A 26,257-nucleotide genomic window follows, 5' to 3' on the forward strand; every position below is an offset into this window, starting at 1 on the left:
GGTGAGCAGGCAGCTGTGTGCTTAATCTGTGTGGCTGACTGGGGTTAAACCGTGACATAGTAAAATTACTTCTCAATTTCTGTATTGGACATTCTTGGATTAACACTTGGCCTTTATCCTCATTTTACACTCTTTATAATCTGCTCCATACCTCGCTGCTGGATCTAACCCTTTCAGAAAATGAGGACAGGATTTTGTAAAGCCTAAGTGTTAATAACCCCACCTAGCATTATCTTTCTGAGTATGTGCCTTGCCTAATTCTGAACTAGCATACAGTAGGGTTTCTTTGCTGAGACCAGTTCTGACTGTGTATCAACTACTTTCATATTCATTTTTATTCTCATCTTCTAGAACAGTGTCACTGTATGGAGACAGTCTCTGTCTGGGAGGTTTGGACTTGATGTATTTTGTTTAGGATTAATCTTGTTGCAGATTAAAGAAAACACTTAACTTTTACAGGAGCTTCAGTGTACTGAAGCTGCATCAGTGATTTTTCTAATGCAGTAGACCTGGACAGTGGCCAGAAAGAGACAGAAGTTCCCATAGTAGATGGTCATAGAAGAAGTTTCTTTTAGGAGAAGTTAATTATTCATCAATTAGAAGATAGGTTTTTGCCTTGAAACATGGCATTGACTGTTCCTTACAAAATTTAAACAGGATGAAAGTTAATGTACTGTAACTTTGGATTGCTGAGTTAACAATCCATTATTAATAATATATTAACATTATTATTAATACTAATAATAGTATAACTTAAGGTCGGGTGGCTAGCACTAAAATGTTTGCCACAAATTAATTATATGCTGTAGGAAGAAGAATAACTTCACTTCAAATTTCCTGCCTTTGTAGTTTGAGATTCCTTTTTGCTCCAGTAAGAATACCTGTCTTAAGTCTATTTTAACAAGTCCTATTAAGCTTTATGTAAAACACTTGCCTATTCTCATATTTAAACTATCCAGATCTCTTTGAATTATTCTGATGTGCATGTCTCCACGTTTCCTTAAGTGTTTTCATGATCTACAGCAAAACTTTGTGTTTTGGATGTTTTTTTCTGAGCAGGATGCCTCATGAAATAGCAGTGTGAAAGTATCTCTTTTCTCATGCTTTTTATATCATCTAGCACAGTTTCTGTCTTACGCAATTAATACAACTTTTCTTTGAGCTTTTCCCCATGATTTAATGGGGTTTTTTGAGTGGTTATAAGTAGATGCAGAGCCCAGAAATCTATGAATACTTGAGGGTTTGTTTCTGAGGTACATTTAAAAGTGTGTTTAATCTATCATCAAACACTGATTCATCTTGCTGAGGGAGGGAATCCCCTTTCACTCCAATTGTTGATAATCTTGTATATCAGTCATCTATCTGTGTCTGATCTGATCTTCTGCTTTGTATTCTGTCCCTTTGTTTTAGCAATTTTAAGTTATGCTGCATTTCTTGTGCTCTGATTGTTTTTAGGGTTTTTTTCCTAGGATATAGTGAAATTCTAGATAAATCATATTGGTTTTCTTGTAATTCTATTTTTGGTGTGCTTAAGCCAACTTTACAAAAAGTTTTGTGCTGGTTTACCCCCTATTGTAGCTTTATTACTTGATGTTTTGGTGATAATTGTAATGTTTCTTTACTATAGCTGGTGCTGCTTGTACCCATTGCTTGTGTTCCCTAGAATGACTGTAGGGCCTAACTCTGTGGTGGTGTTATGTAATTTTGTTGTGGGGGGTTTTTTTATGGTTAGCTTTAACTTTCTCCTGAAGTCATTGCTTTCTCTTTGAAGTGGTTGTTTCACATCCATGTGAAATGTGTTTACTTCCAGAAGAACAAATGAACCGACGAACTTGTGAGAAGATTTGAGTTCTACTAAGGATAAATATAGACTTCCACAAAACTTTTAAGATACCAGAGTATACTACATATTGTTTTTCAAGTTTGAACTAGATACCTTTCAAGAGTCATATGTAACAGTAAAACAATATTCTAGAACGTGTCTGCTACATTAGTGCATCTGTATTTAGTAATTTTGAATAAAATATGCCAGTATATGGGTTAATTTAATTTAAATCACTGTAAGAATTACAGGTTTCAGGTTTTTTTTAGTGTTTCATTTTTAGTCAATTAGGCCCCAGAAAGAGAGGCAATAAAGTGGCTCTACTTCTGTGCTTAGGTATTGAAGCCAGAAGGGTTCATGATAATGTAATAACCTGCTGACCTCTTCCACAATATAGGCCTCGTACAGCAGCTGTTCTCGTTTAGTTGTAGTATTTCTTTTAAAATAATACATGGATTCAGTTTCAAATGAAGGAGAATACATTCTTATCCTTGTTGTAACTTAGATATTTTAACTTCACTGAACAGGTGAGAAGATTGTAAGTGTTGCTGTATTTTTTTTAGTATTTATTGTGAAGTACTTACTACTTTGTGCTTTCTATATGTCACATATACTTTTAGTGCTAGGGAATCTGCTCCAAAGATGGCGTCCGATTCGTTTTTGTATTTTAGCTATGCGTAATGGTCAAAATATATTTGCCGAAGAATCCAGGTTATGACAAAAGGCAACTTACTCAATTCTGCGATCGGGAGCTTCAAGGAGATGACGGTATCTGATGAGAATATTATCAGACAGCCTGTCTAGTCATACTTGTTGTAGGGAGATCTTTCGCAGGGAGGGGAGGTTCCTGAGAAAGTGATTCAGAATTAAAAATATTTCTAGAAGTAGAAACTTAGAAGTTCAAATGACAACTAGTTGAGTGCTAGATCTCACTATAAGAATGTAGATTTGCTTGATAGCTGTCATTTAAATGGGAAGCACTAGGTCCTTCACAGACAAATGTACTTTTTCAGAATGATCTAAAGTGTAGCTTGTGCAAGACTCATCTCATGTAACTTCCTGAGTCGTACTTTGAAAATGAGAATATATCTTAAATACTCAAACCTAAGAGATGGACAGTGTATGTAAGTAATTGTTTTAAAGCAGTTATAGCATTCTTTCTTCTTTGAAGCTTTCCGTATAAGGTTGTTTCTAGAAACCTAATTGATCTTCTGTCTTACAAGAGAGGATATGTATATTCTGAGTTGTCAAAGCCTTTTCCACCAAGAAATCAATGCTGAGACTTTCTTTGCAGCTATGTAACTATGAAAAATGCCTTATTCTGCATAGATTGTGCTTGATAAATACATAAAGGTACTGCAAAATGAAATGTTTATGTCAGAAAGACTCCAAAAATGCATTTTCCTATTGCATATCTCTCTTTGTTCTGACTGTTCTGTTCACCTGAAAGAAACACCTTCATTATCTGTCTAATGCAGCAGAAGAAAAGCTTTATTTGTCTTGCTATCACAGCGTATATTCTTTTTAATTCTCTGTCAAGACTCAATGAGTTGTACTTAGGGGGGCAAAAGTCTGTGGCCTTTGACAAAGGACATATTGGGCTTTTTCTCGGTTTCTAGTGACAGCGTTCAGTTCTGATCCTTGAAAGTGATGTGCACTTCTGTGCTTCAGAGCTGCTCTGAACGTAACAAAAACCCCACGGAATTGTTTTATTATTTTTTAGTTTTTCTATTCTTACACTCTGTGCATTTAAAAATACTTAGCCAGGCTGGGAAGAATTTCCTGTGGGTTTTTTGGTCAAATTATTTGAAGTTTCATTTCTTCCCTTTTTTCCTTTACTCCCAGAGTGGGAATGCAAGAAGTTGCTGGTGTGCGCTTGTCAAATTCAGTGCAGTTCTTTAGCCCAACATACGCTTCTGCTGGTTCAGAGGAAACTGTTGAACCTTACACCACCGAGAAGCTCAGTCGTATTCCTGGAGGTTACGTACCTCTGACAGAACCCTGTCAAGTAATGACGGTAGATTTCAACAATCTGCAGGTAATGTTTTTTTTTTTTAATGTCTTTTATAAGTAATCTATGTATGAATAATGAGAGACCCATATCTGATTTGCTTTCTGGGTTCAACTTCAGAACAGTTCACAAGTGCAAAGTTGGCGGGGCTGCACTGAAATCCTCTGCTGGTTTTGATACTTGTCTGGTTGTGTGGTGATGTGATTCATCAGATGACAGTCTGAGTTTTTGAAGGTGGAGCTCTTTGTTTGGCATAGTTTAGGCGACTAAACTAGCTCACCACAGGATCAAACAACTACCAGCCTCCGTACAGGGAGGGGGAGGAAGAATGCAATAGACCCATCTTAAATGATTTATGCAGTTGTGGAGCTGACTTAGTTTGTTCCTCTAAAGTTAGTCTTCAAAGACAAAAGAGAAAGGATTTATTTTACATCCGGCATAAAAATGTCTGTAAGTCTTGATGGGTAAGCATAAAAGAGAGGGGAGATGAAGAAATTATCTTATCCTATTCAACCAGTTTGATTCCACCCTTCAGCTCCTTTGGTATCTTATGGTATTTCTGTAATATGGCATTCTAAAATATGGTAGCATTATTTTATGTATTTTTCACAAAATACGTTTGTATGCGTATACTAAATAGGCCTGAACTGTAAGGCAAGGACCTCAGCCACTTGTAGCTGATCTCTGGCGCGTTTCCTGCTTATTGACCTGTGGTGAGGAGTTAGCATTGAGTCAGAGCTTAAAATAGATTCTGTTATATAAATGAAATTATTCTTGGCTACTGCTTGGCCAGGAATTGCAGTGTTTCTGAATCAATAGCTTTTCCTAGTTGGCTTGTCTGACATCCTGAGATTAAAAATGAAATAAGACAAGGCTCTTCAGTATACTACTGGGAGCAATCTCTCTGTGACCTAATGTTGCTTCTGCATCTAGCATCAATAAGAAACTATTACTCTCATCTGAGAGATGTCTGCTCTTAAGCATCTGCCTGCTGGCAGACATGTAAAGATAATTTGAAAGAGTAAAGAACAGTGTTACTCTTTAAGCCATGTTTCAGAACTGCTCCTTTGAAGTTTCAGTTAGACTAATGGAGTGTTCCTGTCATGAAATGGTCAGATATCATAAGCAAAGGTAAAGGGAAGAAATGCAATTAATGTATTCAGAATCATTGGTTACTGTTTGTTGTTACTTTGTCACTGGGCAAATATGGCAGTTCCAAACACTGGTAGGTTACTTTCAACCTGGGATTTTTTTTGTTTGGTGTCTTTTTGGTTTTGTCATGGCCACATCTGGATGTTCAATCAGTGCAGCTAAAAAATAAAAAAGAAAAATTGTCTGTGCTTCTATTGGAATAAAAAAACCCTGCTATACTTACAAACAGTAGCAGAATTACCTATTAAAGGTTGAAATTCAGATAAGAAATCACTTAGCACTAGTAAGATAATTTCAAAGACCCATTTTCTAAACTTGTATTTCAAAGAATGAGAGGGATGTTATATTTATTCTGCTTGTACTAACTATCCAGACCTAAATTGACAGAACTGAGAAAAAGACTTAAAATACAGTACAACAGTGTTTCTCAAAATGAGTTGTAGGAGGCTTTAAAGACATCAGTACAGATCAGAGAAATAATAAGTCAAAATTTAAAAAAAAAAAAGAAAAAAAAAAGAAAAAAAGGCAGCTGAGTTACCTGATTACTTTATTACTGCTGTTATTAGCAGCAGCAGCTCAGTTCCTCCCAGGCGGGGGAACGAGATGTGGCTATAATTACAGGCTGCAGACACTTGTACCTAGCCAGGTACTACCTGTGTGCATGTTTGCTGGCAGCAGATCAGTGCCACTGGGAGTGGAAGTGAGTGTTTACCTTAGCAGCCAGTAATTAAAGCTCAGTCTCACTTTCAGGCCCTAAAGGAACTGTGCTCTTGCCAACAGTTACAGATACTAGCTCTTTCTAATCTTCATGAGAAGTCACTGTGTGGAATATTTGAGAAATTCTGGATCAAGACATAGGAAACTTGAGAACTGCATTCTTTCTGTAGTTTTTCCTTCTATTTGTAGTCCCATTTACTTTTTTTAATGTAAGTTACCTTTTTCTCATTCAGACTATATAAGTGTCGTAGCATTATTTTGGTTTTTACTGCCTATTCCTGCATCATTGCTTTATTTTCATTGCTGTCTCTTTAACTACACTAGTTGATAAATTGCCATCCTGATGTGCTAGAGCTGTTCGAGTCTGTAATTGTCATAAATAATAGAAAAAGGCTTATGCAGTGGACAAATGTGAGGAATAAATATGGGATAAGCAGCATGGTAGAGAGCAGGGAAAGCTGAAATAACTGCCTTCAAGTGGGTTTTTAAGTGTTGTGTGCCACAAGATAGGGATGTTACACTACAGTTACTAGAACCAGTGGATGAGAACCTTGGGCCTGCTGATTTTGAGGAATAATCAGGAATAATATTTTTAATATTAATTTTTCTCAGTATTAATATTTTAATATATAATTATATTTACAATTATATATTATATAATAAATATTATTAATATTTTAATACAGAGAAACAGATGCATGCTTGTGCTCTTGCTGTCTTGCTTCAGGGGGCTTACTGCCAGCAAAGCTTCAACTTACTCTTTTCCTCTCCAGTTGAGGATGTACAGAAAAAATGACTAGCAGCAAAGCACTTTTATTGAAGAGCAGTGAGATCTTATTATGAACTTTATTAGCATCCAGTAATTTTAACACAGGCATTGTTCAGCCATCTCTCAGTTGTGAGAAGAGAGGTAGACCAACTCTTGGAGAACACAGAATGAGAATAAAGAGGGAAAAATAAAAAATGCAGCATGTGAGAGTTACTCATGTTCTTAGAGTGGAACTTCTTGTTTGCACTGTGGTTTTTAAGATTGAAACTTAGAGAGGACAAATATTGACATAAGCAGATCAGGAAGCTGATAAATGTTTAGGAAAGGCTGTTACTAAGCAGTGTGGTTGTGACTAAAAGAATCTTTGGTCCCTTGTGCTTGACCTCCTGTTAATTGGTTTATGCCAGAACTGTCTAAGACATTAAAGCTGGGCCTTTTATGTTTGTGAATGTTGGTAGCAGAAGGTAATTACTGAAGAAAAATTGTACATGGAAGAAGGCTTAATTCCTGTTACATATTCAAAACCTTTTAGGAGTATTGGAGAATTTATAATCTGATCCCTTTAGGGGAGATCTTAGTTCTTCCCGGTAGTGAAATTGTACATGCCTGAGCTTTTACACAAAGCCTATAGCCCAGGTACCACAGAAAATATCCTCAAAGATCTTTGACTTAGTGTTTTTGTAATGATTTTGCTGAACCTCTGTTCGAGCAAATTCAGTGCTTACATACAGTATTTCTAGAACTGATTGAACACAGGTTTTAAGTGAAGCATGTGCCTAAGCATTGGCTTGAATCCAGCCCAAAGACTGGCTCTGTTTTTATTACTTCTCATAAGGCAAGCCTTGCCAGCCTAAAGCCTTTCTTGCAGTTTTCAGTGTTTTTAAATATGTATGTTCTTAGATGTAGGCATGTTTGCTCTAATGGCTGATGGATACAGGTTGGTCATGTGGATAATTGCACTTGCATGTGGGAAGACGGTTCCTATGCTAGTGAGTACTAATGATGATAATTGGTATTGTAGCAGCTTGTTAACTTCAGGTTTCTGTTGGGTGCCCTCATGGACTGGTACAGAAATTTGGGTGACTTAGTGTAATAAAAAACACATTTTATTTATGGAAAGAAACTCTCATGCTTTTTTTTCTCTTTCCACTTTGGTCAGGAGCTGAAAAGCCTTGCAGCTAGAAAGCCCTGGAAGCTCAGCCTGCCAGTCACTGAAGGAGGAATACTAGATGCTATTGTGGTGTGGTTTGTACTACATCTTGATGATGAGAACGCTCTATCTACAAGTCCCAGTGAGGAAACTTGCTGGGAACAGGCAGTCTATCCTGTGCAGGGCCTCCTTGGTACGTCCTGTGGATTTTCTTGTTGCAGTACGTTAACTTGGTTTCGTGTTGGTTTTGAGCTAGTTAGGTTATCTCAGAGACTAGGAAGTGGCAGCAAATAGGTTTAGGAGAAGTTCAACAGCAAGTAGCTGTGAGGTGGTTCCTGATGATGTTTCTGGACTGTAGTGCACAGTCCTTGCATCAGAGCTTGTTTGTGGGACTCTGCTATGAAGCAGATAAGGGACCTGCTTAAGATCTGGGAGAACGCTTTTCATTAAGTTGTTTATTCCTATACTGAATTAAATGCATTGTGGAGCAACTCCAAAAAGTGGGGCTACTGACTGGCTCTACTTAGTCAAGATGTGACTTGTGAAAGGGAGGTAGGGGAGGTGAGGTAGGAATTGTTACCTGCTACTGCCACAAAAACAAAACTAAACATTCCTGCCTACCCCTCACCCCCATTTGGGACTCAGTTTGAATACTGTTCCCCACACACACACAGTGGCAGTGTCATTTCCAGCAGCCTCTACTCTCCATTCACCCATTTTCCATTCTCCTGTTTCATAGAATCTTAGAATATTTCGAGTAGGAAGGGACCCATAAGGATCATCGAGTCCAACTCCCTGCTTCTTGCAGGACTACCTAAAACTGAATCACATGACTAAGAGCATTGTCTAGATGCTCCTTGAACTCTGAAAGGCTTGGTGCTGTGACTGCTTCCCTGGGGAGCCTGGTCCAGTGACTGACCACCCTCTCAGTGAAGAACCTTTTCCTAATGTCCAATCGGAACTTCCCCTGAAGCAGTTTCATACTGTTTCCTTGTGTCCTGTTGCTGGTCACCAGAGAGACAAGAGATCAGCATCTCCCCCTCCGCTGCCCTCATTGAGGAAGTTGTAGACTGCGATGAGGTCACCCCTCAGCCTCTTCTCCAAGCTGAATAAACCAAATGACCTCAGCTGCTCCTCCGAAGTCTTGCTCTCAAAGCCTTTCACCATCTTGGCCCTTTTTGCTGTCAAGGCACGCTGTTGACTCATACTCAATTTGCCATCCACCCAAACCCCCAGATCTCTTTCCAGGGGGCTGCTCTCCAGCCTCTCGTCCCCCAAATTGTATGTATAACCAGGATTACCCCGTCCCAGGTGGAGAATCCAGCACTTGCTCTCTAGTCTATCCAGATCTCTCTGTAAGGCCTCTCTACCCTCAGGGTAGTCCACAGTTCCTCCGAATTTAGTATCGATATACAGTAGGGGCAGCAGTGCCATGGGCTGGTTCAACTCAAAGTGTCGGGGAGGGAAGAGACTCTTAGCCTACGTTGCCATTGAAAGAAATGTTTGTCAAACTATAGCATTCTTGTTTTGAAATTCTGGTCTGTATCAGTGGATTTACTTTCTTAGAACATACACAGAGAGTATCCAAAGACCATCTTGGGCTGTACACCGTAAATGTTCCAGTAAAACTTATTTTTAATAAATTACCCTTTCTAAACTGTAGCTATTGTTTTCTGTGTAACTACAAATTTACCTTTGTCAACAGGAGGTATTAAAATATAAATATTTAATATTTAGCATTTTAAAGCAAAAGCAATTTCTTCAGCAGTATGTTTTTGTTCTGCTCTGCTGTTGACAGAACACTTAAAGTAATATCTGTTTATCATAGAAAGGCTTATTTAGGCTTAATCCACTTATTCTCAAGTGTGGGACAGTTTAAGGCAAATGTTAACGCACAGTCGCAGATTTCAGCTTGTGGGCTACAGACTAGAACAATTCTTTCATACACACTAGTAACAACTAATGAAGATAATGCGCTTTTTTTTTTTAAGCACTGTATGGCTGCTTCACTAATGTTTGCTGTGAAGTAACTGACATGACTTTTTTTTTGGTGCTGTTTTGCCAAGATTATTCTGTGAAGACTGGAGATACTGTGATGATGGAAGTTTGCTGCCAAGACTGCTACTTGAAGATCCAGAAGATTTCTACTTTGGCTTCAGAGTGTGGGATGGACTTCAGTGACAGAGACGACACACTGAGTTTGGGCAATGAGGCTGAATTATGTAATGCTCTGGCTGGTCTTCAGACGACTAGCGAAAAGGATGGCAGCGGTCAAGTATGTGTGTTGGAATCCACAGAAATAGCCCTGCTGAACAATGTACCGTACCACGAATGCTTTAAAGCTGCCATGGGCAAAGTGCTGTTGTCATTAAATCCAAGTAAGGACTTGCAGTCCATGGAGGTTGATGGACATGGCAGTGGGATGAACCTCCAAGAGAGTCAAAACAAGAGCTCTCTAGATGTGGCTCCTGATCCTTTTTACATTTTAGATGTATCTGAAGGCTTCTCCATCCTGCCAATTATAGCTGGCAAACTTGGACCAGTTAGAGCCTACAGTTCTATTGAGAAAGAACAGCATCAGGCAGCACTTAATGTAATTTCAGAAGCTAACCATTTACCTAAGGAAACGTTAGAGTTTTGGCTCAGCCACTTAGAAGATGAAAGTGTGGTGCTACAGAGACCCAAATCAGACAAATTGTGGAGTTTTATTATCTTGGATGTTATAGAGACATCAGGTTTAATCCAGCAGGAGGTGATGGAAAAGGCTGCAATATCCAGGTACAGTATAAATGGACAAAAGTATTCCTAGGAATCCGTAATTATCTGAAAAGTTTTGAAAAATATTACTTCTACCTACAAAATTACTGTCATGTTGGTTCTGCAGAGCAGGAAAAGCTTGTTTTCTGAACGGTTGAACCTCCCAGAGTGTTTCTGGTGTGACCATTGTATACATGTATCTTTTAAAAAAAGCGTCAAGATTTCACTTTCATAGACTTCTTTATAATTTGTATGCAAGAATAGGAATGGAAGATCTTACTGCTTGCTCTGTCAGAAGTTCCCAGGATAGCCGGCATCTTAGTAATAGCTGAGGTAGCTTTTAGTGCAAGGTTAGAAAAACCCAGATTCATTTACATGTCCAGCTGTTGTTGGAACAAATGGACTGCTGAAAGACAAACACATGGTGTTAGAACAGCCAGGGAGGCAGCAACAAAGCTAGCTGTTACCCACGGCAGGAGGGGTGGGAAGGAATGCAGAGCGAGAGAAATAAAATAATGGAAATGGGTAGCAAAAAAAGTCAATGTGAAATGGGTTTATCCCCTTTTGTGGTGCTAGGGAATCCTCTCTGTTCATCTTCATGCTTAGTGATGGCAGAATATTCCAGCAAATTTATGTTCATTACCTTTCCGAAGTTTTGAATAAATTTTTGGATGACTTGAAAGATTTATTTTTTTCTGTTAGAACAAATGGGAAATTACTCTTGACTTTTGTCATATGCAGACTCAAATCTGTTGGCATGAAAATATATCCAACAGCGCACTACTTAGCTACCCAATTCCTATGAAAAGAGGCCTGCTATAGGAAAAGGAAACCTAAAACAATCTGTATTGAATTGGAGGTGTTTGATATTACACTGAATGAAAGCTTCTATCGTGTTGCTGCTCTCAGCAGCGTGATATTCTGTATCAAGAGACCAAGCAAGGCTCAGGTGTTTTTTCAGGAAAAAATGCTGTCTCCTGTATTGCTGTCAACTTTAGTCAAACACTTAAAGAAAGGTGACTTAAATTCCCACCAGGTTTTGTTTCCCTGTGGGTATGCTGCCTCCTTAACCAGTGCCCCCCAACAGTATGTACTTCCCGACTTCCAGTTTTGTTAAGCATTTCTGCCAGTCCTTCAGTATTAGATGCTGGTGCTATGAATAAATCCCACTATCTGCACCTCGAAATACCACCATTTCCAATACTGACGCTGAGAAAAGATTACTTAGTTCCATAGTTTTAGTATTACGTGACAAGCTTTCCTTTTTTGGATGATACAGCTGTCTGGTCAAATGGGATCAAACTCAAATGCTTATGAGCACTTGACTTCAGAGGAAGAACTAGTGTGCCTTTCGTAAATGTAGTTAAATGTTCTTTCATTCCTGTTGAATGATATGCTTTAGAGGTGAAATCTCTCTCATTTTACAGATGTTTACTTCACAGTGGAGGGAAGATTTTCCCACAGTACGTGCTGGTATATGGGATGCTTGTAGAATCAGAGTCTCTGTTACTGGAGAGTGCTGTTCAAGGAACAGAACCAACTCTTGGGTTTAATATAGCCCCTTTTATCAACCAGTTCAAGGTATGAAGTTGGTGGGTGTCTTCCAGGCACAGTTCCAAAGCCTGCAGCTGTCTAGCTGTTTAGTTTTGGTGTAAACTGCAAGAAAACTGAAGAGCTGAAACTTTTTCATATTGTCGAAGTTATCAAGAGAGGTTTATGTGACCAGACAGGGACCTTGAGATAAACTAAAATGGGTAACATTTGCTTTGGAACTGGTGTGGGAGAAGTTTTGTCTGAGTAATGAAAGATGCAGTGTTACTGTACGGAAGAGTGACTGTGCTGTTACTATCTCCTTCATTGCCTTGTATCCCAACAGTCACATTTCAAAGGGATTAGAAGGGTGTATTTTGCATTTTGGCTGTCTCTTACAGGCATTACGGCAATTCCTAGAAACTTTTGCATTGTGATTAAGTCTTTTAACTTTCCACTATTTAATGGCTGTTGATGCCTGAAGTTATAGTATATACTCCTAGGTACCTGTTCGTGTGTGTTTGGATCTCTCCACTTTACCGTGCCTACCCTTGAGCAAGCCAGCAGAGCTTTTAAGGCTAGATCTCATGAACCCTCTGTTGAACAGCTCCAGCAGAGAAGTGAAGGTGAGTTGTGTATACATGAAGTTAGAAGTGCACTTAACTGCTGTTCTGCAGAGCTGCACATTAATTGCTCACTGTGGCTGAAAATTTCAGTACAGAATTTACTCGTCTGCAGGTATCTCTGCAATGGATTGAAATGGTTTGAACTACTTTATTTTCTTACTCCTTTGAAAAGGGTGTAACTGATTAATATTTTATATATTTTTAGGTACAAATTTGTAAGTCTGGCCAAGTCACTGCAATTCCCTTCTGGTATCACATCCATCTAGATGAAGACCATAGCTTGAATACATCGGATGAGTCCTCGCACTGGAAACAAGCTGCAGTTGTTCTCGATGAGCCCATCCAAGTTCAGGTTGGAAATGAACTGGTGCTTGATGTTCAACACCATAAAAGCAATATTAGCATTACAGTTAAACGGTGAAGAATGTCACGTGTAAACTGAGTTGTGGTTCATTACCTATGCATAAATTGACTGTTCATAACATCACTGATGTTAATATATATTAAAGTCTAAATTTTATCTACTGATCAAAAAGGCTATTTTGTTACTTTAATAGTAGATACTTAGGTTCCACTGATGGACTAAAACTTGCACTGTACGGGTATCTTACCAAGCAGTTAGGGGAGGTATTGTCTCCACTGCAGCAAAAACCTGAGTGCTAGCTATTGCAGTGACTACAACAGTGGGGCAGACTGCTCTTGCTACCGTATCATCTGTAGTAAGACAAAAAGCATCCAGATGCTTGTACCAGAAATAACAGCTGTGGCTGTTCAGGATAGAGTCCTTGTTTCTCAAACTGTAGTTCCACTTCTCAGTTGCCAAAGCATCCTACTTAAGTGCATTGAGATGTTAGCCTTGTAGTAGGGACTGTAACGCCATTCCAGTTGCAGTATCACAAGTTAGCGTTGCACATAGACAATTATAAAAAGTTGAAACGGAGTGCTGTTGAGTACCTCAAGTTGCAGGTGGAAGGTAAAGCTAGTAAACTTCTTAGAATCATTTCTGGTAATATAATGGGCCTGAACTCTTGTCTATGTGAGAGTTGTATAAAATATTACATCAGTCACCACAGTACTCCTGCATCTCTTCTACAGCATTCTATTATTTTGGTATAATGCAGGTAACAAGTTCCTTCTATTAAATTTATATCCAAACGGAAGACTAACAAAGGCTTCTAACTGACATTGACTCTACCTCTGTAGAGATACGAGGAAGACTGTTACAAGATATTTCTGTAGCTAAGTTTCTTTACACTGTGCTGTCTATTCAATGTAGACGAGGCATTTCCGTGATCTTTCCTTAACAGCAGCCTGTATGAAGAGCCACCCACAAATAATTCTTCTAGAATCTCACTGCATGCAAGATCCATATGTAGTCTTCGTTAGGTCAAATGTTTCAGACAGGCTCTCTCAGTTTAACTTCAGGGACTGCTGGAGCTCTGTGGTTGTCCCTGCCTGCAGCTGAACCTGCGCCTGATCGACTGCTGTAATAAAGCTCCTTCTGGAAGGGTGGAGGAAAGGTCTCCAATTTTTTTTTTTTTTCTTTTTTTCCTCAAAACAGAGGTAACAGTCAACTAAGTCAAGTTTTCTGAAGATAAAGTAACTGGATACCATCCTTTATCCAAGGGGTACAATGCATAAAGTGAATTAGAGTAGGACAGAGGCTTTTCATACTACATAGAAAACAGCTTTTCTTAAAAAAAAAAAACAACAACCCCCCCCCCAAACCCAAACAAAACCGTAAAATCGAAGTTACTGTCTGACACAACTAAACCTAGTAGGTGCAGGATATTTTCACCAAAGTGCAGTTTTATAGAGGAGTGTTCAGGCTTCTCATGCTGGAAGACCTCTGATAAAAGCAAAAACATTAAGTAATAGTGGTTAGGCATATTTATTACGCTTTTTAGCAATTAATAAGACAGCAAAATGAGTTAAAGAAAAATTAGGGACATATTCTACACTAACTCAATGAGACGAAGTAAAGGGCTGAAAATGACCTTTACTGAGTTTTCAGTGTGTTAAGTAAGGCAAGAGTAATCTTTAAGACTTCCGATTAAAAGCTGGGAGATTAGGCATAAAACAATGGAGGAACAAATACGGCTAACGTAACAATGAAGGGCTACTTGCAAATGAGCTTTTAAAATAAACTTGATAGGTCATGCTGAGGAATACTGTTGTAGTAGTTTTCAAAAGACAGGGTAGGTGTCATGGAAAGACTATTTATTTTGGAAATTCAGTAGCAATCTTTAATGGAAAGGTATGATCCTATAAGCTACTGCAATGAAAAAATAACTTTTCTCCCAGAAAAAAAAAATGCAGGAATACTATGCACATGGAATAACTGAGTAGTAATAGAATAATGTAGTAGCTTTCTAGAAATGCTGTGAAAGAAACAACCAAGACACCTGACTAGCTGTTTTCCTGTCAAAGTCCCCTCTCTGTACCTTACTGAAGTTTTACACCAAACAGACATAACTTCAAGTATTAAAAAAAAAATAAAATTCTTCAGCGTGAGGTTTTTGAAAAGCTAGAGCATAGTAGCTACTTAGCTTCCATCAGCTCTGATCCTTCAGATATTACTTCTACCACTGCCCCTTTTTACCTGTATACGTGCAGGAAATCAGATTATTTCTAATAGTGGCTACAGGGGGCACTGAAGTCCTCAGGTGTTATGAGCTTTTACAAGTTGTTTCCTTTTAGAACATGGCTATTATGTGGCTAATGATACCTGGAATCAAGCAGAAATAAGTAGATTCTGAATCTTCATAAGCTCAAACAAGAATTCCCTTTTCAGTACAAGCCTTAAAATACTGAAAGCACAAACTCTTGTTCTAGTTACGCTTACGATCCCCTTCTTCCATGAAGAGGACAGTTGTATTCACGTGTCATTCACACTCTAAATTACTGTAGCAGTAAATCAAATTGAAAGAAGGTGAACAGTTTAAATAAAATCTTTAATTGCTTATTTACAACAAAGGCAATGACTTGGCAAATTGAAAATTATGATTTGCACTTTCCCACTACTAACTTCAGATACAGCAAGTACATAGTCAGCTATAAAATATGCAGCCTAGTGAGTAAGGCGCAATATTTACATCACACTAGTACTGCAAAAAAAGCACTTCAGCTGAATTTACTGTGACAGCCAGAAGTTAAACTTTTATTCTGTAAATGCTAACAATGCTGAAAAAGAAACTTCAGATATCACTGAAAAGGTCAGTGCTCTAGGTTGTTTTTGTTTTTGTCAGATTGCAAACATGCAATAGTAGTAAAAATCTGGTAATGGGATAAAAACAATACCCCTCTGATTTTGTCAGGTTTTTGCAAAATAACATTTTGATCCAAGTGTACTTCTTCTTGGTCTGAAATCTAATGCTAGCAACTCCAGTATTAGACTAGCTACTTAGTTTTACCTTAGCAAAGGTCTTTTCTGGGGTGGTGGGGGAAAAAAAAAAAAATCAACTATTACATTGGAATCTAGGCTATACTAGAAGCATAATACAATAATCACAAACACAAAAATTTATGAATACAAATTACTACAGACACATTGCCAAGATATCCTGCTTTAACAGCTTAAAAAAAACCTTAAGTGTTAAAGAATTCATTGCAGCCCAAAATAAAGAAATCAGTTTTGTTTTCTACTTCCTTTTTGACATCCTTTACTCCGCCCTCCCATGTATTTTAAGATAGTAACCGTTATTCTTATTTTAGAAGGATGGAAAAAAAGTAGTCAAGTGTAAGGTATTAATCCAAAAACCTATCATCCTGGCTGTCTCTTCTGAATGTAAACCACTTATAAATTATGAGCTACAAGGACAACAGATACACCAACCATATGTTCTGGGCATGGAATTTTACAGTGAAGCCTGGAGGGAATGCTTTCTTTGTATAGATTCTTTACTGATGCTCTGTAATAATTATCTTCATGAAGGGGTTTTATTTAGCAATGCAGGAAAGGAAAGAAGATGGCATCTGTACAGAAGTTACATTTCGTCCACACTCCATTCAGCATTGGGGTGTGGAAGTTACCATCATTAAGAGGACAACCAAAGCTAATACAAACACGTTTTGCTACTGCCCTCCTTAAATTACATTCTTGAAATTAAGTTTTCCCATTGCTAGTAGTACTTACACTTCATCTTTAGAAGAGCGTTTTTTTCAAATGTTTCTTTTGTATTAATAAAAGTCAGTGTAATTCTGACATGATGTGTAAGTGTTCAGCAGTTTAAGGAGTTGATTCTTAAATTTTTGCAGCAACCTTTAGTGTGCGTGTTTTATATTCATGGGGTACTCACAGATACTCACATCCATTATAGATTCATAATTCAGATGTCGGTTACAGCCGTATCCTCTTCCTGCCTGCGCAGTAGCTTTTCTAGGCTTTTCAACTTTCATCACCAATAGTACATATTAACAGAATGTGTGTGGCAAGTACGTAACAGACTCCTTGACACATTCAAACAAGTGAGTCTAACTTTTATCCAAAGCTTTCTCTGATAAATTGTGCTCTAGTTCGGGTGACTCCTCAGCGTCTCGAATAGCCGAAGTGTTATAAATACCATCGACTGCAGGGGCTGTCGTTGGTGTTGTGAGAGGTGTCACAGTGTGTCCAAACCCCTGATAATGACCCATGGGTGAAGATGGCATTGAAGAAGCATCAGAAATTGGGTCTTGAGTAGATGAAGACAGTAAACTTGTATGCTCGTTTTGTTCATGATCCTCAGTAAAAAACATTTTCCTTGGCTGGCCCAAAACTGTCCTTCCTAGAATTATGCCAAATGAAAATACTTTTTAATACTTTTAATACAGCACTATACCAAGGTCTTTGAAGACATAACTCTAAAATAGGCATGTTAAATTAGATGATGAGTCTTTGGTTTATAACAGTTTTACATGGGCATTGTTAGCTTTAATAAAAGGATGTCTTTCCATTTAAAAACAAAAAACAAAAAGGACATCCCTCCCTTCTACCTAACATACCTGAAACTTACCCCAAGATCCATCTATTTAAAAGAAAAAATAAAAACTAGACTCTAAATGAGTCAGGAGTACTGGAAAGAGCAAAGTGCCAGATAAACCCTGAAATCCTCTAGGGATGCAGCTGCCACTAATTTGGTATGGAATGTTCTCAAGGTACTATGGAGATGGGTAATAGTGTAAAATGAAGCTAGAAACACATATGCTGTTAACAGATCATACAAATCTGTCTGTTACTTACCAACATTTCGAACCTGTTCTGATATATCTGCTCTTATATCAGAAATATCCCACATCGCAAGAAAAGAGTCAAAGCATGACCCTTCTTCCGCTTCTTGAACATAAGGTTTATAGGAAAAACTGTAGTGATGCGCAATAGCAGCCAGGAACATCTCAACACAAATGATAAAATCCTGCAATGAGAGAGATACTGACTTAATACTTAATCATTGATAACTGGAGAAAAATAGTTTCTGGGTTTCTTCTACAATTGATTGATAGACTGCAATTGCCTTGGGATACTGGCATCAGCTACTTTTCCACCACAGGTAGGATATTCTCGGCAGGTTTCGGAGAGCCATGTGTACTACATACATACTGGAATCAGTCCTTGCCTGATAGACTGACTTGCTGGAACCAGATACTCAACAAGCAGCAGCTTTACAATGAATTCTTGCAAGAAGAAATGCAAGGATGTCCAACAGAAGTATTTAACTGGGGCACGTTCCTTCTGCCCAAGACATGGATATAGAAGTGTTGCACATAAAACTCACTTGGGGTGACTGGCTGAAACTTAGCCCAACTTACAATAAATTCAGTACTAATCTAGTCTGTGTTAATTAAAGTGAGTATGACAATATTTGCTCGAGATCAGCTATGTCATCTTACACATAGCCGTTCCTCCTAAGAAGTAATTGTCTGCTCCTACCTGTAGGCCTGTAGCCACAGCTTCCACACTTTGCCATTCCCAGGTGTGTTTCTCAGAAATAACACCAACTTTCACCAACAATGCAATAAGCACAGCTTGCCTATAAAGATTATTTTTTATTATTATTATTGTAACAGTAGCGCCAAAAAACCTGCAAGCAAATCTGGTAAACAAGGCCTGTTCGTATGTGTACAGATGTATGTACATAGGAAGAATCTTACAAAAAACTTACTGTTTATATATTTAGATTTTAAGAGGAGGAAAACAGACTTAAAAAGAGATGTCATTCATCCACGGTCCTAAAGACCAAAAGAGAACACAACCAAAGAAGAGTTTGTTGTTCCAGTTAGTTATTAGAACAAGTTGCTTCTCTTTCAGGGTATTACTGCAGCCCAGAGTAATGTTCAGATAGTCAAATGCACTCACTCAGCAGCAGCTAAATGTGAGCAATGCTTAAATAGTAATCTATAGTTAACTTATAGTAACTTATTTTCAAAAAGTTAATTTTTTTTACTTTAAAAAGTAAAAAAAAAAAACCCAAACCATTTTTTGTTTTGAAATAATTGCAAGTGAAGCTTCTAAAATAAATTATGTTCTTGAGTATCACCTTACAAAATAGCAAGTCTAAAAAATAATCTCAAGTGAACAAGACTGCTCTGTCCAACGTACTAGTACCCTTTTCCCCACATAGCACTTCACTTTAGATTATGGGTAGATTTTCTGAGGCCTCTAACCTCAGTAACAAATCCATCCTTTTTAGGTCTTTTATGATCCACCCTGAGAGCAAGAAGTAATGAGTAATTAATTCACTTACCAGAAAGAAACAAAAACTACCATCTTCACACAAAAGAACTTGCCAACAGGTTGGATAGGGTTCAGTTCTTCACGTAGTACTTTATAAAACAGCACCAGACAATACATAGCAAACTAACAAGGAAAAGAAAACGAAGAGAAGATTTCAAATCCTTGTTTATTTTGTGAGGGAGTTGTTTTACAGCATCTCTTCAGTTAAAAAATATATCACGGTACGATACAAACTTAAAAAGCTATCTATTTTAGAAAAGAGGCTCTGGATTTATGGAATCTTTGCCTGACTGTTTTAAAGCAGACTTTTTTTTTCACCTGAAATTGTATTTCTGAAATGTATGATATTGGCAGACAGAAACTGAAGTCACCTATCTACACACTAAAGCAAAGCATAGGAAGGTCCCATAAAATCTTTTCAATGCCAAGCACATCTCCAGGGAAAATGGCATAAAAAGCACGTGTTCTTTCAGGCTTCTGTTAAGAGCACCTCAAATGTTGCCTCTTTATGAGAGATGAGGCAATGAATGCAATCTTCACTGCAAATCGGAACAAGTTTCCTATTGACGACAACTGCAAACAACCGAACTAATGTATAGCCAAACCTAAGGAACTGATCCTCCCTTTTCACGCACGTTCTCCTAGCCTCTTACTACTAAGTTTCATTAAGCAATCACGTCAACCAGGACATGCAGAAGTACGCGCTGCTGCTGGGACTGTTGTCACAGCAGAAAGCAGTTACAGCTCCTTCCGTAACAGTCACCCATCAAACACAGGGGTGGCAGCAGGAGGAAGATGCCCTTTCCGGATGGGATGTCATGCTGTTCTGACTCCTGCTGCTGTTGCCAAGAGAAATAAGAAGCTTGGAGGCTAGAAGGCTAAGCAGTAAGGAACCAGAGCTGCTGCTCTCTCCTCTTGCAATAGCTCATCTGTAATGTGCCCTGGGTGACGCAGAAAATGATTCCTCTGCATTCCCAGCAAGCCACTAAATGCAATCCCTGACCTCCAAAATGAAACTTTCAAGCCTAGGGGCTGACATCTTACCCTTACCCTGACATCATCTGGCAGCTGAACCAACAAGAGAAGGTGTGAGGCAGGCCAGAATCTCAGCACTGCATGCACCGTTTCCATTTTTTCCTGTCGATCTTGTTACTGCTAGCTTTGTAACACAGTATTTTTAACATAGCCAATGCTGATTCTTTATGTGTGCTGGGAGGAAGCTACAGGGGTGAGTGAAGTCATCTCTTCTGCAGAGGGGCAAGTCTGCAGCTCTAACATGCCTGGGCCATACCGCTTCACCCATCAAACAGTTTGGGGTAGAGAGGTGGGACACTTTATTGCCTTATGGAGCTTCGTAGTAAAAATAATAAAAGTTTTAGATTATCTATTTTCCTAGTTTTTTGCATCTATAGTATTTAACAGATAGATAGTAACTTTGACTTACAGTGGGAAATACTGTACCCATAAGAATTGCCAGACATTAACACAATTACTGTCAATAATTCACATAGAAGATTCACATAGTACTAATACGATGACTTAAAAGAGCAGAAAGATGTACTCTTGATACTCACTAGCTGTGACATGTTGTTAAGTATAACCAAGTAAGTCCAAGCATTGTTGAAGCTGAAGTTTCCTTCATCGTACACTCCCACTAGTTCACAAATTCTGAAAGAATTTTTAGAGTTAATCGCTACGTAGTAAAAGATCGCTTTCTTGAAGCGCTGTATCTTCATTACATTGATCAACTGTTAGAATCCAAAATCTCTTTTGGTACTCAAATATGGGCACTGGGGGGGTCTGCACAAGAATCGGTTTCCAACAGCATATGAAGTTCGTATTGTATTTTCCATAGAAGAAATAGTGTTTGAATGCAGGGTTAACATATCCCATTGTTGAATGAATTCAACAATTAAACATCAGGGTTTTTTAGCTGTTTTGCTTTTAACTCTTAGAACACATACAGCTAATGGATTTTCTTTGCGAGTAGCAACTTTTTCCACAGTCCCACAGAATTAACAGTAAGGACCATCAATACAAAGTTCATGAAATTAAAGCTTTCAGCATCAACATGCATAACTGCCTGCTATTCCTTTACAACAGCAGGTTATATGATATGTATGAAGGCACACAGTCAGGCTTGTCATATGTAAAGTTTAAGAAAATTTAAAAAGTTACATGAAACCTGACTTTAAAAATACCCAATTGTTGTAGCCAATGAGAAAAGGGAGAAGGAGGAAAAAAAGACTCTAAAAATTAAGAGTTCATAAAAATGTCTTTCCCACATAAACAGTACTTCACCTTCTCTCCCACTGCTTTCAGCAGCAGGCATTAAGTATTTATTATTTCAATTCTGCAAATAGTCATTTGCTATAGAGAAGTCATAAAGAAATCATGGATTGATTCAAATTGCCAGACCCATTTAGCATGTAACACGAGTCTGCTTTCAAACTGCCTTGATTCAATACAAAGGGCATGAAAACTCTTTCCAGTGTAACTCAAAATTACATCCTGAAGATCAGTATTAATTATTTATAAGCGTACTTACAAAGCAATAATGGTAGTAAATGGTCTGACAACAGTGTACTGCAAAACACCCAGTTTACATCTAAATAATAAAACTCTGCAAGAGAAACACAAAATTCATTGTGCAAGAATTTAAAGAGAATTCACTTATGGAAGTTTCCTGTTCTCAGTAGTTTCACTAAACTAAATTTTTATTTCATGGTAATTTCAGCTTCTGCTTCCAGGACTTCAGATGGTACAGTATATAGCGTGTATATACGCAATACACAAAAGACCTAGACTTTTATAGGATACGTAACAGGAAATACTCAATGATTCGCTTCTTTAGCCATGGCTGGGCTAAACAAAGAGAATGCAATTTTCACTGTGTTTGAAGATGTTTAAGAATGACTTACATTCATAGTGTGTCTTTAACATTTTTAACAGCTTTATCAAAATCTCTTAAGAGAGATGCTTATCAGATTAAGCATGCATGGCCTTTGGTCCTTCACCTGTGGAAGTAAAAGCAATGGGCTATCTGATCTACCAGTGATTCTACATGAGTTTTTGGCAAATATTATATGATAGTAAAGGAAGCAAATTCAAGGAGACCTTTTTCCAATATGTTTGTATCTAATTACATAGCTTGAAGTTTTAAGAAGTCATCATATACTCACTCTCCCATAGCCCACGACGGACAACAACATAGAGGCGGCAGATGTCTCTGCTGATCTTTCGCTTCTATTATTAATACGAGGTTTGGATACCGGTTGGTTAGATAATTTGAAAGAAAAACCATAAAATTATAGATGACATAAGCTTCATAGCATTCTCGACATGTATCCACATATATTGCAATGTTGGGGTATTTCAAAGCTATCCACTGTAAGAAGAGAGGTACACAAAAGGTTACATGCAAGAAAGACAAAAGCGATTCCAATGACAACACTGGCTGGCTAGTTCAGCAAGCAATACTTCATTAGACAGCAGGCACTAATTAAACAGGGCTTGAAGCATTTGGCTAATAAGAGTGTGATGCTACAGCTAGAAAATAACATTCTGTAAAAATACAAGTAGAACTTGAGATTGCATCTCTGCTGCTTCAAATGGAAGCATGCTTAAAGCACTGTGCAAGAGATGCTCTGTATCTTTGACCACAGAATTCAGTCTTTCATTTAAAAGTAACTACGGAGATGGTTCCCTACAACATAACCTGCTCCTGTTAGGAGGAGACAAGATAGAACTGTTTCCTGAAATTCACATATTCATTGTCAATATGGGTTTGAGAACTAAGTTTTTAGTCTGTCAGTATAAACTTGATTTCTTTTGGTATCTAACATGTAAATGTTTGTTCTGGCATGTTTGCAAAATATAGAAGAAAGCAACAGATTAGCCTCCAAGTGGCAGTCATCCCTCTAAACCAGAATTTCAGACAGAAAAGTTATTTTTTTGCAAAACTGTGATCATGGATCAGCTGTCAGAGCTTTCAATTTTTGAGTATCACACTGTTGTTGCACTGTTCAGTGCAACCTGTTCTACTGGGTTTTTTGGGGTTTTTTTTTTTGGTTTTTTGTTGGTTTTTTTTTTGCGGGGTGGGGAGTTAAACAGAGGCAGGTCTTTTGAGTTTGCTTCCCTAGGTTGTAGTAGAGCTAATGTTGTGCCTTCTCTGACCTTCTTATTAGAACTACAGGAAGATGCTTCACATCCTCATCACAGTTAGGAAATACTAGAGATGACAGATGCTGCAACACCTTTGTGGAAGATGTAATACTGCATCTAGTAAACTGAGAATGCAGTACTTGAGTCTGAGAAGAGAACTTTATGTTCAGCTCAGATTAAGCACTCTGGGAGGATAACATACATGCAGCAAAGGCCATAAGATCCAGGAGTCTGGGGAAAGATTTCAGTATGTCAGAAATGTCCCTGAATGCCCGGCTAGAGCTCATTTAATTAGCAGGTAATTTTCTTCCAAAGGAAAATTCTGTACTTGAAATTGAAATATCAACCTGAGGTAGTTGATATTCCCCATAGGAAACAGAAAATGTTGTTTTCTTCCCCACTCTCCTTCACTCTCAGATACTCTAAATCCCACTCTTTCAAAAAAAAAAAAAAAAAGAGAATGTACATAAGGGTGACACTTCATAAACACTCAAGAGATGGGAGAAAAATCAAAGGAAAAATTCCCGGAAAGCTGTCTTTTATGGGGGAAACAGAAGTATTTGCAATGTCAAGAGGTGATGACAACATATAAACACACATCTTGTACAGTCCACAGATTTAGTATGTTGCTTAGCTCTGGCTGAAATCATCTCCACAGGTGACATATTTACATGAACCATATCTGGTGTGGCCAATAGAATCTGTCACATAAAAGTATTCAGAAGTGGATTTTTTGTGGGATCTTACCCTTTGCCCCCTGAAGCAAAAAGAATTTTAGCACTAAGCCTAACTCGGGAAAGAATTTTAGTACTAAGCCTAACTCGGGAAAGAAAGGTAAGGCACTGAATTTTGAGACAGTACTTGGATCAGTCTGGTTTCCAGTTCAGCTGTTACTGAAGATGGAAGGACCAAAAGCAGGCTCTTGTCGTACCCCTTTCCACATCTGTCATAAAGGATACTCGAGGACAGGGTTAAGAAGGGTTAGCAAAAGCGATCCCACAAGCTCCACAAGAAGAACACAATATCGCTAGAACTATGCTTCTGACGTACTCCATAAATAGGAATGCCCAGAGGTTTCTAGGACTACGACTCTCCATGCAGCATAGTTTCCGCTAACTGTGACACTGTTTTCCCTCACTCCCACAGCAAACAGAATTTTATTGAGCTGTTAACAGTAAGAGAACACTTACACTGTCTAAACTGTAAATCGGCACCATCCATAGAATCCTGTTACAATAACAAAAGAACATTTAATATTACTAGAAGTATTTTTAGTCTGAATTAAATTCAACATCTGTAGCACAGGTAAAATGTCAAATGTTACCTTATTATCGGTTTCTGTAACTCAGGTTGAGTATAATGGACTAAGTGTTGCAGTATTCCCCAGAGAGATATTGGTATAGTCATTAGTAGAAATATCCCAGCGATAAACCATGCCTTGGTATGAATTCCAACCTTGCAAAGAAAAAGAAGAATGCAAGACCAAAGTTTCAGTATTAATACTTTAAAGTTTTACTAGTGGAGCAAGAAAAATAATTTATCTTTCTTTTTTTTACTGTGAATAAAGTTTTAAGATGGACATTAAGTACATATCCCAATATTTAGTTTTTCTAACTCTCCTTTTCAAATACACAAAATCCCAAAGTCTCCCTTGCAATCTGTTGATGTGACTTAGAGCAAAACGTAAAAACTCTAAAGAAAAAGATGAGAACTCTTGCAGAACCAAACAAAAACATCACCAATAAACACAAAACGTTCTACAAAAATGTAGTAATGCTCACTATTTAATTTACTGAAAGCCACAACAGATTCCTTGCTTTAGGTCTGCAACTTGTCTCAGTTCAGTGCTTCATTATAAAGTTTCTGAAAGCTTGTAGATTTAAAGTATTTTTAGCTCAAAAATCAAGTTCCAACTCATAATCAATTTCAACTAGTTTCATTTTACAATCCGAGATAGGTATGCATGTATATATAAAAATATGTCTGCTAAAACACAGGGCTACGATTTTAAACTAAAGCTCTCCGAAAAATAACTATCTTAATAATCCTAAGTACCAAAAACTGATAAACATAGTAGACTCTTCTCAAACAGTTTTTTTGTTGGGAATTTCTTCTCTGATCCCCTACTGTACCTCAACATCCCACATCTTCTGTTGCTTTCCAGTTCAAAGATCACTTCCGAGTAGTTTCTCTACCGGTATCAGATGTAATGATTTTGACATTTCAGATACCACTTTGATAAAAACATCCATTATGTTGAACATACGAAGGCATCAGAACAGGGTTTCAAAATCGGAAATTTAAAATACACTTCAGACAGATTTTACTGCCACCGAGTGCTTAAAATTATACCACAAAAAAGCTTACATCCAGTGGAACAAGCCTGTATTAAATTGGAGGACATACATTTTAAGGTTAAAATTTTACTTTTTGTTAGAAAAGTAATGCTATCACATGTGCGTGTAATTGATACGCTACAGTTATGAGATACTACGGTACCACTAGCATTAAAGAGAGCCTTCTCTATCTACCATCCCAGTTCTCCCTGATCAGACAGAACTACCTGAAATACCAGGTTACGAGTGCCAGCGTTACCACGAAGTGCCAGAACACAAGTTCTGGGCAGGGCAGGGCAGCGGCAGAGCTCCAGCCGCGCTTCTCCTATAGGGCCTGACCCCAATCTCTTCAGCATCGTATCAACTGTTTGAACACCAACTACTACTGAACCGGAAGGGGAAAGCAAGCCTGTCCCGTTCCGTCTTGCTTCGTTTGTGCTTTAACGGCACGATAAACGCACACAGCAGCACCGCGGAACTTCTCCAGCTCCTCTTTTCCCCGTCGGGTCTC

General features: G+C 38.1%; 2 protein-coding genes across 4 annotated transcripts in view; one reads left to right on the forward strand and one right to left on the reverse strand.

Moving 5' to 3' along the window:
• PRMT9 (protein arginine methyltransferase 9) overlaps window positions 1-13,060 on the forward strand; it is a 24,547-nt gene extending 11,487 nt beyond the window's left edge. For 2 of the 3 annotated variants that reach the window (XM_009280246.1, XM_019472341.1), the window contains 6 exons: window positions 3,668-3,860; window positions 7,631-7,814; window positions 9,688-10,399; window positions 11,806-11,959; window positions 12,412-12,534; window positions 12,740-13,060. In XM_009280246.1, the coding sequence (XP_009278521.1) occupies window positions 3,668-3,860; window positions 7,631-7,814; window positions 9,688-10,399; window positions 11,806-11,959; window positions 12,412-12,534; window positions 12,740-12,955 (1,582 nt within the window). In that variant the 3' untranslated portion in view covers window positions 12,956-13,060. Of the gene's footprint in view, window positions 1-3,667; window positions 3,861-7,630; window positions 7,842-9,687; window positions 10,400-11,805; window positions 11,960-12,411; window positions 12,535-12,739 lie in introns of all 3 variants that reach the window. The other variant, XM_019472340.1, reaches the window with a different exon arrangement.
• Window positions 13,061-15,467: 2,407 nt separating this feature from the next.
• Window positions 15,468-24,861, reverse strand: TMEM184C (transmembrane protein 184C). Its single transcript, XM_019472344.1, has 9 exons — window positions 24,735-24,861; window positions 24,601-24,637; window positions 22,429-22,634; window positions 21,795-21,869; window positions 20,821-20,914; window positions 19,257-19,369; window positions 18,443-18,542; window positions 17,756-17,927; window positions 15,468-17,300 (listed from the first exon to the last, which is right to left on the reverse strand). The coding sequence occupies exons 1-9, from the start codon at window positions 24,815-24,817 to the stop codon at window positions 17,008-17,010; spliced, it is 1,173 nt and encodes a 390-aa protein (XP_019327889.1). The 5' UTR covers window positions 24,818-24,861; the 3' UTR covers window positions 15,468-17,007.
• Between the last annotated feature and the right edge of the window lie 1,396 nt (window positions 24,862-26,257).

This window comes from Aptenodytes forsteri, unplaced genomic scaffold, assembly GCF_000699145.1.
Source record: "Aptenodytes forsteri isolate BGI_AS27 unplaced genomic scaffold, ASM69914v1 Scaffold227, whole genome shotgun sequence".
NCBI lineage: Eukaryota > Metazoa > Chordata > Aves > Sphenisciformes > Spheniscidae > Aptenodytes > Aptenodytes forsteri.

Coding starts and splice junctions, on each gene's coding strand:
- TMEM184C (XM_019472344.1), bottom strand. CDS start 24,817: ATGACTATACCAATATCTCTCTGGGGAATACTGCAACACTTAGTCCAT. Junction 21,870..22,428: donor CCGTCGTGGGCTATGGGAGA/GTGAGTATATGA, acceptor TTTCTCTTGCAG/AGTTTTATTATTTAGATGTA. Junction 20,915..21,794: donor TTTACTACCATTATTGCTTT/GTAAGTACGCTT, acceptor AAATTCTTTCAG/AATTTGTGAACTAGTGGGAG.